Here is a 16,326-nt window from a genome sequence, read left to right as displayed (position 1 = left end):
TATCATTTTCTCAAGTTAGTTCACCTGACATATCACGTGATATACTCCTCCGGTCCTTAATATAAGATGCATTTGACTAATTTGATTAGATTAAGAAAGTTAGGTAAGTTAGTTAATTATAAGAAATGTCACACGTTTTTCCTAAAACACCATAATCATCTTTCTTAATACCCCCTCTCCCTCTTCTACTTGATTATGGTTGAGGGAGTATCCATAGGGGTAATTTAGAGAAAATTGATAAATATGAGAAATAGGTCTTATATTTAGGACCAAAAGCAACTCAACAATTGGGTCTTATATTAAGGACCGGAGGAGTATAATATATTGCTATAGAGTATATTTCAAAAAGATCAGATTATATTTGTTATAATTAATTTATTTGATTTTCTTAATTTGTCCAAATGAGTTAAATAGCTTTTAATCTGTATAATATTTTTTATTTGAGGCTACAAGTGAGATTGAGTCTATAATCTTCCACTTATTGGAAAATATATATGTCACTAGGCTACAAAATCATTGTCGGCGAGTCTAGCAAATTGTTAAATTGAACTAGAACATGTACTCTGTTTCCTTTATCTTTCATTTTTCTCTCCATCTTCTTTTGTTGTGACGTTTTATTCAGAAAACTCTTCCATGGCATGAAGAAACAAAACCCTAAAAGTGCTTTTCCTTTTGGCTCCCATATAAGGCAAATGCGTGAGAAAGAGGCATAACCAACTAAGTAATCAAAGCAATATGTATGTATATATGTCAACGTTACAAGATCCTTTTCAAACATGCCCACCTTCTGAACTGAAAAAGTTGGCCGCTTATATTATCAAAAAGGAGGAACAAGTTCTATTCATTATGAAAAAAGAAGAAAGGAACAAGTTCTCCAAATTCTGTGGATGCTATTTTGAAAAAAAATAAGATTATGAAAAATGTGTATGGAAGAACCATGATCATTATAATTAACAAGTGACACTCATTTCACAAGCTGTATTATTATGGATTTCTTTTTTTCCTTAACGTCGTCTTTTTGTTTATGCAATAAAGTTGTTGAGCTCCAAATGCCACTAAGGTAAGTGCTTGCCTTGTCTGATTGAACTCTCTCTCTCTCTCTCTCTGATCTCTCTCTCATGTTATCAAATCATTCCTTTTTTTATCACATTCTTATGCTTAAAATAGGTCAAAAGAATTTAGGATTTTATTAATCAAACAAGATAATTATGCTCTATTTTCTGTGGATATAAACTCTTGAGAGAAGTGTATTGCATAGTTTCCTTGGAACTCAAAGCAGATTTTTACGACAGCTTTAAGCTTTAGAACCTCCGGGGTAGCTATAAACTGATCGGAAGGAAAAGAAAAAGAAAAGAATATTTGGATGGAAATTTTCCAAAAATAATACTAAAATTTTTACTATTCGTGAAAGTTTTCTTTCATAATATTTTAATCCCTACCTTTTGCCTCATTTTTCCCTTTATCCAAACCAAGGACGCTTTCCACTAACGGTGGCAATAGGTTGAGTTTGAAAGATTATCTTAATTCCCATTTAAGTACGTAAAATTGATAGTTTAAGTATAATATTGTGGTTAAAAAATAAATTTGATTAAATTAACCACAATTAGGATTAATCTTGCTTGAATTTGACCCAATAATATTGCGAATAGTTGTATAAAAAAATACAAATGCTCTAGCCTTTATACCGCAAATACAACTTGTCTACTCACATGCATTTCTTGACCAGCTTGGATTCAGTTAAATCCCTGATCAATCAATCAATCACTAATCATCAATCAATTATATTATTAAAAAATTATAATACCCGATTCGCAAAACATGTCAAATAACTTTAATTTTTTTATGTTAATAAATTGATTATAAATCATATTAATTAACCCAGAACAAATAATTAGGATAAAGAATTGGGTCAAATGTGAAAGGGTATGGGTATCTTCCATCATACCCGTTAATCAATAGTCCTCAAGTAAGTGCGCGTTTGTGCGTGTGTATTAATGTTTTAAAATGTCTATTAAAAAAGCATATTTGATTTTAATTACTAATTTCGTTCTATATTTGTCAGGCTGAATCTCTACTTAATTAAAAATTTACTCAATGCAACATTTGCCGTCTAAATTTTTAATTTAACTCATGAAAAATCTTAAAGAATCTGTCTCATTTCTTGGTGTATATATATAACAAGGGTCGGCAATGTAGTGCCCATCTATATCCCCTTCTTTGTAGAGTCACCACTTGAAGGACAACATCTGGATGGCAGCTTATAAAAGGGGGAAAAAGGGACACAATTAATATTAATTGATGTTATAATCCCATCAGTATGATTAGCCCACAGATCTTAATTTAATGGTTTCAGAATCCCTCAGACTAATCATAAATTTGATTCCATATCCCCACGCCACTATATAATTCCCGATCACTCCTTTTCACACCAAAAAAATGCTCTCTTTTGATAAGAAAACTTCAATTCTGTCTTTGGAAAATCATTTCCCAAAGCCCCATTTGATTCATCCTACAGACCTAGCTTGCATACTTAATATCAACATAACTAAGTACCCTCGCCAACACTTTTTTTTATAAGTTTCAAATAACTAAATTACATAACTCAAATAAATTAGTTAAAATTAGTTAAAGATAAATAAGTATGTAAAAAATATAAATTATTTTCTCAAAACATCCTTATTTAAGGAAAGGATGAGTGTATTGGGAGGGAGTGAGTGGCAAAAGAGAGGGGAGATAATAAGTGAAAAAAAAGAAAGAAATAAAAGAGACATATAATTGATTTGGGATAAAAATAAAAATAAATAAATGTTTAGACATCTTCAAAGTGTAGTTTATAAAAAAGATCAAACCTATTCAAAAAAAATTGAAGTTTATAATAAGAGCAAGAAGGAGTAATTAAAAAGTCAAATAAAATGAAAAACATTCGATATGCTATTATGGGTCTCACATTGAAACTCGTGAAGTGTGATTTATAAGTTTAAAAGACTCTCTTATACTACTCTTATATATGGGCTCTCTCTTTGAATTTTCTTAGAGTTTTCTAGCCGGCATGAGGCAGAGTGAAGTGAAGACTTCTAATACAGCTGCAAATTTAAAGTTGATACCCAAAATCACTGGTCAAACCTTACAGTTATGCAGTCGGTGATTGTCTGAGATTTATTTATTCTCTGATCTTTCTCTTCTGTTTCTTCTTCCATTATATGCAACCTAATTTATGACCGTAAAAGATTAAATGAATTGATGAACAAGTTGTTGAAGATCCGCGACAAAAATCATTCGATTGGTAAAAGCCTCTTCTAGGGATCATGCATCGAAACCTAAAGAAAATTCATGAAGACAGATTCGTTGCTGAAGTTTTTCTTTTTGGATTCCGTTTCCTTTTTAACGTTTCCATTTTACCATGAAGATCCTCATCGATCGGCAAGTCGCTCAGCAAATTGATGAAAAAGGTGAACAGTAATTACGGTACATTGCAGAATCTCAGCCAGCCAGAGTCAAAAGTTTCTGCTAGCTTATAACAGTTTAATGATTCTTGTTCTCGTATTAATCTTGTTCATGAATCACTCTTCTATTTGCGAGGTCAAGTAGTTTTCTTGGGTATTATTAGGGTCACATATGCTTGCTAAAGTGATTCAGATTCTTCTTTATGCTTGTTTACTCTCAAAACACAAAAATGTCCCAACCAGTGAAAAATTATACGCTTGCTTGCATTCTTGTTTTGAAAACAATTTTATGTTTTTAAAAACAAAAAACCGAAAAAACTTATTTGATAATTTATTTTTAGTTCATTGTCTTAAAAAACAAAAAATAATAATATAGTTTTAAAAACTAAAAAAACCCAAAAAATTTTAGATTTTTTGTTTTTATTTTTGTATTTTGAAAAATAGGATAAATCTTCTTCTCTTCTCAGCCGCCCACCTCGTGTCATTGCCAGTGATGACTATTGCTTGCTGAATGTGATTTTTTATTTTAAATGTCATTTTTAAAATTAATTATCCAAACTATTTTTTGTTTTTTTAATTCGCAAAACCTGTTTTAAAATTGAGAATAAGAAAACAAAAAACAGAAGCCAACAAGACCTAGAATTTTTTTTCTAAGCATTTTTAGGGCTCTAATATTCAATTTTTCTTAAACTTGAGAGTTGTATGTTTAAAAAAAAAAAATTCAAAACAAAACTTTTAAAAATATAAAAGTTGAATTAAATACTTTAAAGGGATTTCTAAAATTAAGTTGGTTTATGGAGTATATATCATGTCGTTGTTGTTAATAACTGTCGAATGCTAAATTTTTCTTGTTTCTTTTCTGTTTATACCATTCTTTAATTTATCCTAATTCTAAGTGTTCTTCCTAAATATATGATGTTTATAAAAGTAAGAATCCATTTAGAAGATTGGACGTATATGACGTTTCTTATTCTTTGAAATCTAAACTTGACATTAGAGATATGATCATCAAGCACTAAAAACGTGCAAAGCAAGACTAGTTGGTATTAATTAATTAAATAGTTACAGCACTAATTGTGTAGACATTATTGGGGGGATATAATCTATTGGTCATAATAATTTATTTTAAATGATTTTGTGCTATATGAAGTATGTATATGAGAGTCCTTTTTTCTTAAATTGCCTACAAAAATTTTATTTGAGTACTTGTGTGAATTTTCCAAACAAGCATTCTTTTAAGTGAATTAGAATGAATTTCTAAAAAATTCTAATTAAATGTTTTGGGAGAATGATGATAGTTAGGTCCCAAAATATCAATTTAATGACAGTTAGGTTCTCTGTAAATATCGAATCAAATTGCTGCAAATTTTTGAGTCTCAATCATAAATTAGTTATTCAACTTTTAAATGCAACTTTTTTTTTTGGTTGCCCACCCAGTTCGTCGGAGCTTTGCTCCGACTACATTTGGATCCGATCTGCGTTGCACACCTGGTTGTGGTGGGTGAGTCTCCCAACAGGGATTTCTGCATACGCTGAGGCTTAAACTCAAAACCTCGCTTAAGCGGTACCAAGCCACTTATCACTTAGACCAATCCCTGTTGGTAAATGCAACTTTTAGTTTGTAGCTGAGATTTCCTTACAACATTCTGAATCGGTATTTACAAATTATTTTTTTGAAAATTAATTTGTCGAGAACAGCTATCATTAAATTAATATTTTGAAACTTAATTGTTATTTTTTTCCTAAACTTTCTTTAATGGAACAAGCCCTACAACGTAACGCTTTCCCCTTTCAAAATATGAAGGGAAAAGTCTCAAGAGACAAACTCGAATACACGGAGAGAGGAATATACTCCGCCCTTAAGGTTTAACTAACTAATACTAATACGTCTTGTAAATTTCTTTCAAAGCTAGCCACTTGCTTTTTCCAGCGCTAAAATCAGAATTTTTTTTTAAAAAAGAAAAAATATATTTGCAGTATCTCTTTTGGGTTGGAGATAGAACAAAGCTTTTTCCGGAATAATAATGAGTTTCCCATTGGCTCTCAACAATAGAATGCCGGGTAGAATTAGTGATGATAAATCGTTGTCAATACAAAGAAATATTATTAAATGGCAGTAACATTCTAATAATGTCTACATTGACTAATAAAAATTTCAGAAAGATGATTTAATCAATTTTAGTCATTGAAGTTTGATTCAACACAATCCAACTTTTGTATAATTCAATGGGTATTAAAGAAACGTAAGGATTGTATTATTTTGAATAAAAAACTATAAGGATTGAATTGTTCTTAGAACAAAAAAAAACTATAGAAATTAAGTTGTGTTGATTTATAATTCAGAGATTGAATCGATTATTAAAAAAGGTTTGAGGACCCAAAATTATAATTTCTTGTAAAATGATCTCAAATCAAATCACATATCTTTTTTTAAGAAGCCATTTTAATCCGATAGACAATTCACACAACTTCACACACCAGCTTTGTTTGAGCATCGGTTTTTTTTTTTTTTTAAGATTTCAATTTAAATTTTTGCCTTCTTTTTGTTTTATTTTTATTTAAACTCTTGTACGATGTATTATCAAAATTTAGAAAAATCAACATACACTTTTTTTAATAAACAACTAATTTAATTTCTTAGTCTCCATGAATTTTTTGGTTAAAAAAACCTATGTGGATTTATTACAATAGGTACTCTTTCAGTCCTAAATAAAAGACCATTTTCGTAGTATAATTTATACTATGAAAGGAGTCTTATATTTAGGACCTTAAGAGTATATTATAAAAACCAGAGGAGTACAGTATTTCTTCATCATGGTAATGAGTATACGATTAATATATGAACAACTTGATTCGGGGAATACACAAATGAAAGAACAATCAAATTAAAGAGCTATGTACGAGGTAAGTGAAATTATGCGTTACCCAAGATGATCTAAATATGTCCAATCAGAACATCAAATTGAAGGATTTATATAGAGCAACTTGTACCAGAAACTTTGGTCCCAAAAATAAAACTTGTACCAGAAACTTACCATCAGATTCAAGGAACATAATGTGTTTATACCTAGCTAGTTCACCTTTTCAAGGAGCCGTGAATTCCCAATATTAACAATAATGCTCTAAAGTTCAGTCAAAAATAATCATAATAATAATAATAATGCTCTAAAGTCATATCAGTGTTGGAGGTCCTGTTATGTAAGAAATACATTAAGGGCATTACAATGCACGAAGAGGACACTTTCAATAAAGCAAGGTCAATCAGAAAATGCATCATAACCAACACACTTAATCCACTTCGTAACTACAAGACACAGTTCCAGGCATTAGTGAGCATGATGTTATGTCATTCTATATATATCTATATATTTATACTAGTGCTTGACTAGGTCCATATACACGCACCTCTTCGATTCCTGATATAAGATCTCAACTCATTTTATATCATATAATATATATCATTTTCTTTCCAAACTAATTTACTTAACTTATAAATTGATATATATAATCTAATACTATATAAAGGTATTTTAGAGCGAGATTATGTCACATTTATTAATATACTTGAATTAATTAAATAAGTATTGTATTAGTTATCGGAGGAGTAATTTCTATTGTAAGAGATGGAGTTGAAGGGAAGCTTGAGAAAGGTTGAGAGTGGAATGTAGTCTGGGAATATACTACACATATGTAGCGGGGAGGTCAACTTTGAGATTGATTGATCAATAACAATGTGCCACTTACTTTGGTCGTTCAGCTGGTCAACTTTGATTTGAGGCGTGATATAATAATAATATATTTTTCCAAGTTCATTACGCCGTACTTGCGACGTTTGAAATGATGAGGATGAGGAAATTGCATTTGCATAATAACGGAAGAAGAAGAAGAAGATAAGTAGTGTTTGCTGAGGGAAGCAAAACTAGTTTTTGTCTGCCTTTATTATTGATGATCTGCTATTTCTTCTCTCTCTCTCTCTCTCTCTCTCTCTCTCTCTTCTAGTGCCACTTTAATCATGCTTGTTAATCACAGTTAATGTCTCAAATAGATACAACAACATCTAATTTAGATACTTATATTGGGAGGTCAAGACCCGACTAATACATGAAAAGAGTAGGTAGGCCAGATTACAGCCCGGAAAAATTAAAAAGAAAACAACTCTTTTGAGGGTTTAATTAGAACTATAACCTTATCAAGGTCTTTTGATATTTTTCTTATTATTAACTGTTGGATTTAGGGTCCAGGACTGTCCTTGACAGGCCAGACTATTATTTGATTTGAGGAAGAAATATGAAATCCAATCAAATAAGAGGAATAAATCACCATTAAGTGCTGTGAGAGAATTGGGAAACAGGAAGCCTTCTAATTAGAAAATGAATCATCAATTAATTTCGTGATTGTGAATTGAAGAGCAAGAAAAGAACCACCCTGAAAAAAAAAAGGGAGATCAAAGATCACACATTCTTAAAGCAGTGGTCATCCTAACTTATGACTACAGTGTGCCTCCCACACTTGTTTTAACCCTAATCATTGAGCTTTCTGGCTCTGTGTTGTGTGTGTGTGTGTGTGTGTGTGTGTGTGTGCATCTAGTGTGTTATTCTGGTTTAGACTCCAGTAATCTAAAACCATGCGTGAGCTTCACAAATTTTCGGAGGTTTAACCCGGATTTGAACATAGAGTGTTCCCTTTTCATTTTTCTGACACTTAACTATACTCTTCCTTATGGAGGCCGATCACCTTATGGTTTAATGGCACATAATTCACCTTGTGGCATCATTATTACAAATCGTACGTTTAGTTATGTTATCACATGTACCAAAAATACAAAACTCTTCTTTATGAATCAAGAAACGTGAATTCATCAAAAGTTGGCTGTGTAGTTTTGTAAGAGACCACTTACAGATATAGATTGAACATCCTATCAAGTAGAAACAAGAAAAACGATGGGAACTGACTCCCGTACAAGAGTCGTATATGCTACGGAAATATAGGAAGGGTCCACTTGTCAATTACAATTAATCACTGTGTATAGTATCCGCAAAATATTAGCATTTTGTACATATATATTGAAGTATATGTCCATATATAGATTATCATTTTTCGATGTCTTTCTAAATTTCGATTACATACGCATAAGTAATTTTTATTGAAGAGGAAGAACAATTTACTGCCTCCTATTCCATTATAACTCACGTTGTAAAAATCTTTTGAATCAAATATAAGTGAAATTACAAAATGTTTAGAGCATTAAGTTCTCATCCAGAAATATTTTTATAGTGGAAATTGTTTTGTTGATGAGTTTCTCCATTTTATAAATGATACTGGAATTTAATGAATTTAATTAAGAACAAAACTTGAAAGATTAGTGGTATAATTTTTGAAAATTTTAAGAATAATAAACTGTTGTTCACTCTTTACTTAATACTACCTCCGGTCCTAATTATAAGAGCCAATTGATTAATTGAAGAATTAAGAAAAGAGAAAGAAGTTAAGTTAGAAATATATTAGCATTTTGTACATATATATTGAAGTATATGTCCATATATAGATTATCATTTTTCGATGTCTTTCTAAATTTCGATTACATACGCATAAGTAATTTTTATTGAAGAGGAAGAACAATTTACTGCCTCCTATTCCATTATAACTCACGTTGTAAAATTCTTTTGAATCAAATATAAGTGAAATTACAAAATGTTTAGAGCATTAAGTTCTCATCCAGAAATATTTTTATAGTGGAATTGTTTTGTTGATGAGTTTCTCATTTTTAATGATACTGGAATTTAATGAATTTAATTAAGAACAAAACTTGAAAAATTAGCGGTATATAATTTTTGAAAATTTTAAGAATAATAAACTGTTGTTCACTCTTTACTTAATACTACCTCCGGTCCTAATTATAAGAGCCAATTGATTAATTTGAAGAAATTAAGAAAAGAAGTTAAGTTAGTATTTATAATAAATAGGTATTGTCTTTTCTAAAATATCCTAATTAAGTGTGTTGGTTAGAATTATCATTCTTAGAAGGACTACTTTGGAAAAATGTATAAATATGAGAGATAAAATAGATTGGGGTTTTATATTTAGGATCAAAATAAAAATAAAATAAAGTCTTATATTAAAGACCAAAGGCAGTATATAAGAAGTAGTTAAAAGTGACTTTAAATGTAATAAGAGTATTTGAAAAAAAAAAAAAGAAAAAAGAAAAGAAAGACCAACACACGTTAGGTCTTTTGTTCAAACGGCTTTGATCACTTAAGCTGTTACGCAGAAAATCTCGAGTTCGAGTTTGTGTAAATATGAAAAACATTTTTAGGGGAGTTACTCACTTACTCCCAATTAGAACTGACAATCCTTAAATCTAAGTCAGATTCAAACTGACAATCCTTAAATCTAAGTTAGATTCGAACTGACAATCCTCAAATCTAACCAAGTCAGATAGTCATTACCCAAAAAAAAAAAAAGTTCTTAGTCATCCAAAGGTTTTGAATAGTCAAGAATTATATTATTAGGAGGCATAACGACCAAAATTGGGGGTTCATGGATAAATGAATCCATAATATAAAATTGAAATATAATATGAAGGTAATATTATTCATATTTGTATGAAAATTCATTATAATTCATTCACAATTGCTTAATTAAATTAGAGAATAATTTAATATCATGCATGAGGATATAAGGCTTTTATGGCTGCAATATCATCAGCACCCAAAGTCCTCTTATTTTTTCCAGAATCTACCTCAGCAAACATGATCGCACTCGGATCATTGCTATGTGCAAGTCCTAGAAGATGCCCTATTTCATGAATCGCCACCCAAACCAAGTCAAATGCATCATCAGGCTGTGGTGGAACAAGACTGCTCCATTGTTCATCACCATCATAATGAAGCCTTCCATCTGTTGGTGGAAAAGCGTGTGCCAACACATTCCCCGGGCCATCGAACGGAAAACTGTCGCCGTGATCGCTGCAATAAACCCCGATCACGATGTCGGATGCCGTGCCGAATGCCGCCTCAGCAAACGTGAAACTAGTGACCTGAGACCATTGTACGAATGCCAGCCGGAAAACAGGTCTTAGTATGTCAAGGGACATGGTCTCAACCTGGGAGGAATTGATGCTGTACGTGAGATGTCTCTTGTTTGGAGGCCACGTACGTGGTTGTCCTCGATAAGTATCAGGCACTCCACATCTACACTTCGACATTGCCTTCATGGTTTCATCATCAAGTTTGCCAGAAACATTAAGGTTATAAAGTTCCCGAAACTTCCTCGTTGCTGCCTCCATATGATCTTCTAGAGGGTTCGAGCCATTATTCTGGGCTAGATATCCGAATGCTTCGAGGTAGTTTTTAGCGATAGCAAGGTCTTCACTTGCCAAGCTTTGGGGCTGAACCATGGTTTGGAAATTTACAGAGAGGAAGAAGACGAGAAGAAGCCTTAAGATTAGGGTTTGTGTTATAGCTGCGACCACCATGGCTAGAACCTAAACAGAAAAACCGAATATAGGACTGTTTGTTTTTCTATCGCATATTTTTCTGTGTTCGCTTAGAGATTTATATACGCACATTAGATAACAAAAACTTTACGTGCATGAATTAATATATTTTTATTATAGAAAAGGTTTATTGAATCTTAATATGAATAATTAATATGCATAGTGATGAGTAATGTATGACTGTATATTTAATTTAAGAAATATATTTATATATCTGCCATTTGGAAGTAAACATTTTATAGTATGTCAACGACTTGCTTAATTATTAAATACTACAACCATGTATGAAGTTCTAACGTCTTGTACATGTTTATCCCATCCAGTTTTTTCTATATCGTTCATGATGATTAAATGGAGAATTTCTCACAGATTAAACTACTACCTCCAGACTTTAATCTAAGAGTTAGTTGACTAATTTGAGTAAATTAAAAAAATTAGTTAAGTTAGTTATTTGTAATAGATAAGTATTGTCTTTTTTAAAATACTATTATTAAACAAATGTATTAACTAGAATTACCATTTGATGAAACTTTTGTGCACATACTACAAGGATCATCTTTAAAAAATAGAAAAATATAACAGAAAATAGATTGGGTCTTATATTTAAGACAAAATTGAATATTAAACTAACTTTCATATTAAGAACCGAAAGTAGTATATCTTTATATATATTCACACACTTTATATAATTTTCTAAGTAGTCTTCAAAAGTTATAGTGTGTTGTGTGAAATGAGCTATTGAAGTACGAGAAACGCCAACATCTCCATTCTAACAAAATTTTGGGTTATTTTGATAAGATCGGGTTGTGTAATTTATTTTTGTAATTAAGTATTATATTCGGGTGATCACTTAGTAACGCATTTCCTCTAAATATGATGGGCTTTATTGACCAAAATCCAAACACGAAGCGCTTTTTGCTGATAAATGATGATCAATTTTATAGAGTGTTTGGATTAGTTTTTTAAAGTGATTAAATGATGTTCAAGATAAATATGTAGTGAGAGAAATTTTATCTTTAACCGGCATGATAATATTTATTTAAATGTTTTTGGGATCCCAAACTCAAATCCTTGGATTGGCTGTGGAAATTGATTCCCAGCTCACTCATTGGACGTGATTAAATTGATTGTAACTATTTTCATAAAATATAACAAAATATAATATAAAAATAAAAAAATGAATAACAATAACGATATGACTTAAACATTTACATCCAAGTAAATCTGTATCCCTCATAAATTGAATATTTTGTTTTTCAGTCTAGTCCTTTATAGAATTATCTTCTTAATTTTATTCGTCATAAATGAAATTTTCTCAATTTGATCCCTTGTAATTTCTTAAACTTCCTTTTCATTATGGTCCCTCACAAATAAAAACCATTTATTATTTAGTTTCATTTATTTCTAGTGGATCTTTTTTGCCATCGTTTCTTTCTAATGGATTTGAAAATAAAAGTATGATCTTTTACTGCTTAGTACAGTATGTTAAATGATTTGTAATTAAAATGATTTTGTTTGTCTTAATAATGTTATTTGCAATCATTAATTGTCTTGTGAATAACTAATTTACAGAAATTTCAAAAGTCAGATTGAGAACATGAGAGATAAATTTAATTAGAGGAAGAAATTGGTAAAAATGGATCTTTCAGTCTTCAAACTTTCAATAAATTTTCATAATATTTAGGAAAAATTTATCTTGATGCACTGTTCATGCACCTCTATGCAATTCCCCCTAACTTATTAATTTTTTTTAAAGAAAATTAGTGTTATCATTGAACTATGTAGATGAATTTTCATTCAAGTTCTCCGCATTTATTTCAAAATTGAATTATTTGTGTATGGATATAAATAAAGTAATATTTTTTATTACATTTTATTAAAATGTGCTCCAGTTGTTTTATTTAAAATCTAAAATACTCTGGCTAAAATACGAGGGTTAAGAAATTGACTCGCATGTTGAAGTTGAATATTCAACAAGAACGTGATGGATACATTGAAATTCACCTTTGATTCATTGAACCACCTCTTTTCCTTGTGTCTGCTACTGAATAGTGATTATCAATAAACTCTCTCTCCATGACGATGACGAGCTTGGAATTTGCAAACTCACAATCTCCGCCGTCCAATCCAACGCGCCGGAGCAATCTACGGAGGCAAATGCATGGGATGACCAAGCAATATGGAAGACTATTCTCATTTTCGTCCATTAATGAAGTATTTTAATATTTTAATGAAGCATGGCCATTCCTTAGCTGCGAAGTATCTCTTTATATATATAGCCAACCTCCATCTTTATCCTCTCACACTGCAACGTCAAGCAACCACATTATTCTTGTTCTATATTTTTGGATTCTCATATCATATTTGCTCTCTCCCACATCTATCTCCTGCTTGAAAATGGTAGGTCATCATATTTATTCTTAATGTATAGTTCATCTGTTAATTTTTATGAGACAATTTTGGAGTATGATACATTCTTTTCTATAAGAGACATTGAGAAGCTGTCTCAAAAAAAAATTTTTTGGTTGATTTCACATTTTACTCCGTTTAATTACTCATATTATTTGTATTTAATCCCCACACCTTTTCTCTCTTCCACACAAATGAGGGTGTTTTTGGCAAAATAATTAAATTTTTTACATATTTATTGTTTAAATTAATTTTAACATTTTTCAAACGACATAATTTGGTTAATTGCTTTTTATATAAGAAATGGAGGGAGTATTTCATTTTTAGGTGAGCCACAATAGTTTGTTGCAGATGGGATAAGTGTTAGGAGCTCTCATCATTAAAACAAAAAAAAAAGGGTGAAATCTTACTCTGTCAACTATGGACTAATTTGTGCTTCTTTTTTTTTTTTTTTTGGTTCTTACGATTTTGTTGGAGCAGGCTTTCTCCCTTCAAATTGAGGTACTGATACTTTTAGGACTATCTCCATTTCTACTCATATGTTGTGTATACATATAGTCATCAAATTTTGCTCCCTGGTACAAAACCTTTCTAACATTGTACTGCTAAACTTTTGTGGACCAGAATGAATTTGTTCAGAACTCAGAGAGAGTGAAGTCTGTTGATCTGCATCCAACTGAGCCAAGGTAATACCATGTTCAATTCACCTATATCTTCTTAATATTCTACACCAATATAAATCTAGAACATGAATTCGAATGTTTCAGAATAAGGCAAAATGTCCCAAATGGCAAGACTTTCTGACCAATTGCTTATAAATGGTAACTTTTTCTCATGCAGGATTCTAGTGGGTTTGTATTCAGGAACAATTTCCATTTGGAACTACAATACCAAGGTAAGTATAATAAGAATTCACACGTCTACCATCTCCATGGAAAAACATTTGAACTAAAAGTTGCTCTGTATCTTCTGATTAATATCTGAATTTCTCATTCTTAAAGTTACAGTGAATTTTTTTAAAAAGACATTCATTTCAAACTTGATCCTGTTACAGACTGAAGAAAAGTCTTTCAAGATCAGCAGTCACCAGGTAAAGGATCATACATAATGCAGCACTTAGTGGTGTTTCACACTTGACTTAATTAGTCACCTTATGCTTGTTCTGTGCACATTTTGAATTCTGCAGTGAGATCAGCCAAGTTCATAGCTCGAGAAAACTGGATTGTAGCCGCAACCGACGACAAATTTATCCGTGTTTACAATTACAAAAACACAGAGAAGGTGACAGAGTTTGAGGCTCACAAAGATTTCATAAGGAGTTTGGCTGTACATCCTACACTGCCATGTGTTATATCAGCTTCTGATGATCAAGTTCTTAAGGTTTGGGATTGGACTAATGGTTGGTCAAGTGTTCAAAACTTTGAAGGTCATTCTCATTATGTGATGCAAATTGCATTAAATCCAAATGATGAATCTTCCTTTGCAAGTGCTTCCCTTGATGGAACTATAAAGGTATATAAACATATCATACTGGCAAAATCTCTTTGACTGCATATTTTCAGTTCATGAACTCTCGTTCTCTTGTATAGATTTGGAATCTAAGCTCCTCAGCTGCAAAATTTACCTTGGAGGGACACTTAAAAGGGGTGAATTGTGTTGAGTATTTCTCAAGAAATGGCAAGCAATATTTGTTGAGTGGTTCTGATGATTACACTGCTAAGGTCTGTCACTAAAAATTATACTTTGTTCTTCTTGTTTATAATAATAAGGATTTGAGTGATTCTTTTTCATCAATTATAAATCCACTTTTTCTAACAGGTTTGGGATTATCATAATACTGAAAACGTTGTACAAACATTGGAAGGACATAAAAACAATGTTACAGCAATCTGTGCCCATCCTGAGTTTCCTATAATAGTCACAGCTTCAGAGGATAACACTGTTAAAATATGGGATGCTGTCACTTATAGGTAATTAACTCATAATTGATCTCTCTCTTTTTCTCTTCTTTAGTTTTGATTTTTGAATATATAATTAATTTTTATCATTGACTTGCAGGCTTCAAACCACGTTGAACTTTGATCTAGAGAGAGTATGGAGTATTGGATATAAGAAAGGATCACATCGGTAAGTTTTTGAAACACCCCTTTGACTAAGGCAAACAGTATACAGAACTCAAAAGTTAATATTTTTCACTGATTGATCACATATCAGTGAGTTTTTTTGAACATTTCTTTCTGCAGGCTTGCTTTCGGTTGTGACAAAGGATTCATCATAGTGAAGATTGATTGGTCTTCTCAACACCTTCATGCTGCCAAACGAGACTAGAACGAAAAAATCACTTGAGACTTTCAGCCAAAGACTATAAGAAAACAAATACTATCTCCGTTTCTAATTATAAGACCTTATTTATAATATAACCGAGGTCTTATATTTATGATTGAGTAATTTGGATCATTTGAAGTACACTTAGTAAAGTATACAAAGCCAGGTATAAAGAGGTGGGCTCCACTTCCATGAGACCCACATTATTAAAAAGTGAGGCCAACTTTTTGGCATCTATCTTTCTTTTCACTTCAGGTGAAACACATTTTAGTGTGTTTAACTATAAAAATAAATAAACTTTCTTATATAATAACTAGGATGTAATCTTTAAGGAATGCTTTTTTTTTTTTTGATGTACTTATTCATAGTTGGAGCACATTGTGCTTGTGAGGTGCTATTCATAAGTTATTTTATTTCATGTATTCCATTCGATAACGTGTTTACGTTGTAATGTGCGGTGATATATAGTGTTTAATTACTTAATAAACATTCTTTTATCAGAAAGGTATCCGGTTGTTGAGCATGAACATTCAGATGACAATAAGGAATTCTATATAATTGTTATTAAATTTGTTGAGTGATAATTAATTACATAGTAAAACTTGTTCCTTCATCACAAATGAAAATTTTGGATGAAAATGTCATCCAACAGGG

General features: G+C 31.2%; 2 protein-coding genes across 2 annotated transcripts; one reads left to right on the top strand and one right to left on the bottom strand.

Moving 5' to 3' along the window:
• Positions 1-10,104: 10,104 nt before the first annotated feature.
• LOC114728954 (metalloendoproteinase 1-like) lies at positions 10,105-10,917 on the bottom strand. The gene has a single exon (XM_028915898.1). The coding sequence runs from the start codon at positions 10,915-10,917 to the stop codon at positions 10,105-10,107; it is 813 nt and encodes a 270-aa protein (XP_028771731.1).
• Positions 10,918-13,322: 2,405 nt separating this feature from the next.
• Positions 13,323-16,176, top strand: LOC114728979 (coatomer subunit beta'-3-like). Its single transcript, XM_028915922.1, has 11 exons — positions 13,323-13,338; positions 13,828-13,848; positions 13,972-14,033; positions 14,188-14,242; positions 14,402-14,422; positions 14,518-14,859; positions 14,937-15,068; positions 15,166-15,317; positions 15,406-15,474; positions 15,591-15,725; positions 15,793-16,176. Exons 1-10 carry the CDS (start codon positions 13,336-13,338, stop codon positions 15,673-15,675), a joined length of 942 nt encoding a protein of 313 aa, XP_028771755.1. The 5' UTR covers positions 13,323-13,335; the 3' UTR covers positions 15,676-15,725; positions 15,793-16,176.
• The last annotated feature ends 150 nt before the right edge of the window (positions 16,177-16,326 follow it).

Source organism: Neltuma alba, unplaced genomic scaffold (genome assembly GCF_004799145.2).
Source record: "Neltuma alba isolate B1F8T4 unplaced genomic scaffold, ASM479914v2 tig00012586_pilon, whole genome shotgun sequence".
In the NCBI taxonomy this organism is placed as follows: domain Eukaryota; kingdom Viridiplantae; phylum Streptophyta; class Magnoliopsida; order Fabales; family Fabaceae; genus Neltuma; species Neltuma alba.
This window is presented reverse-complemented; position numbering and strand designations above follow the sequence as displayed.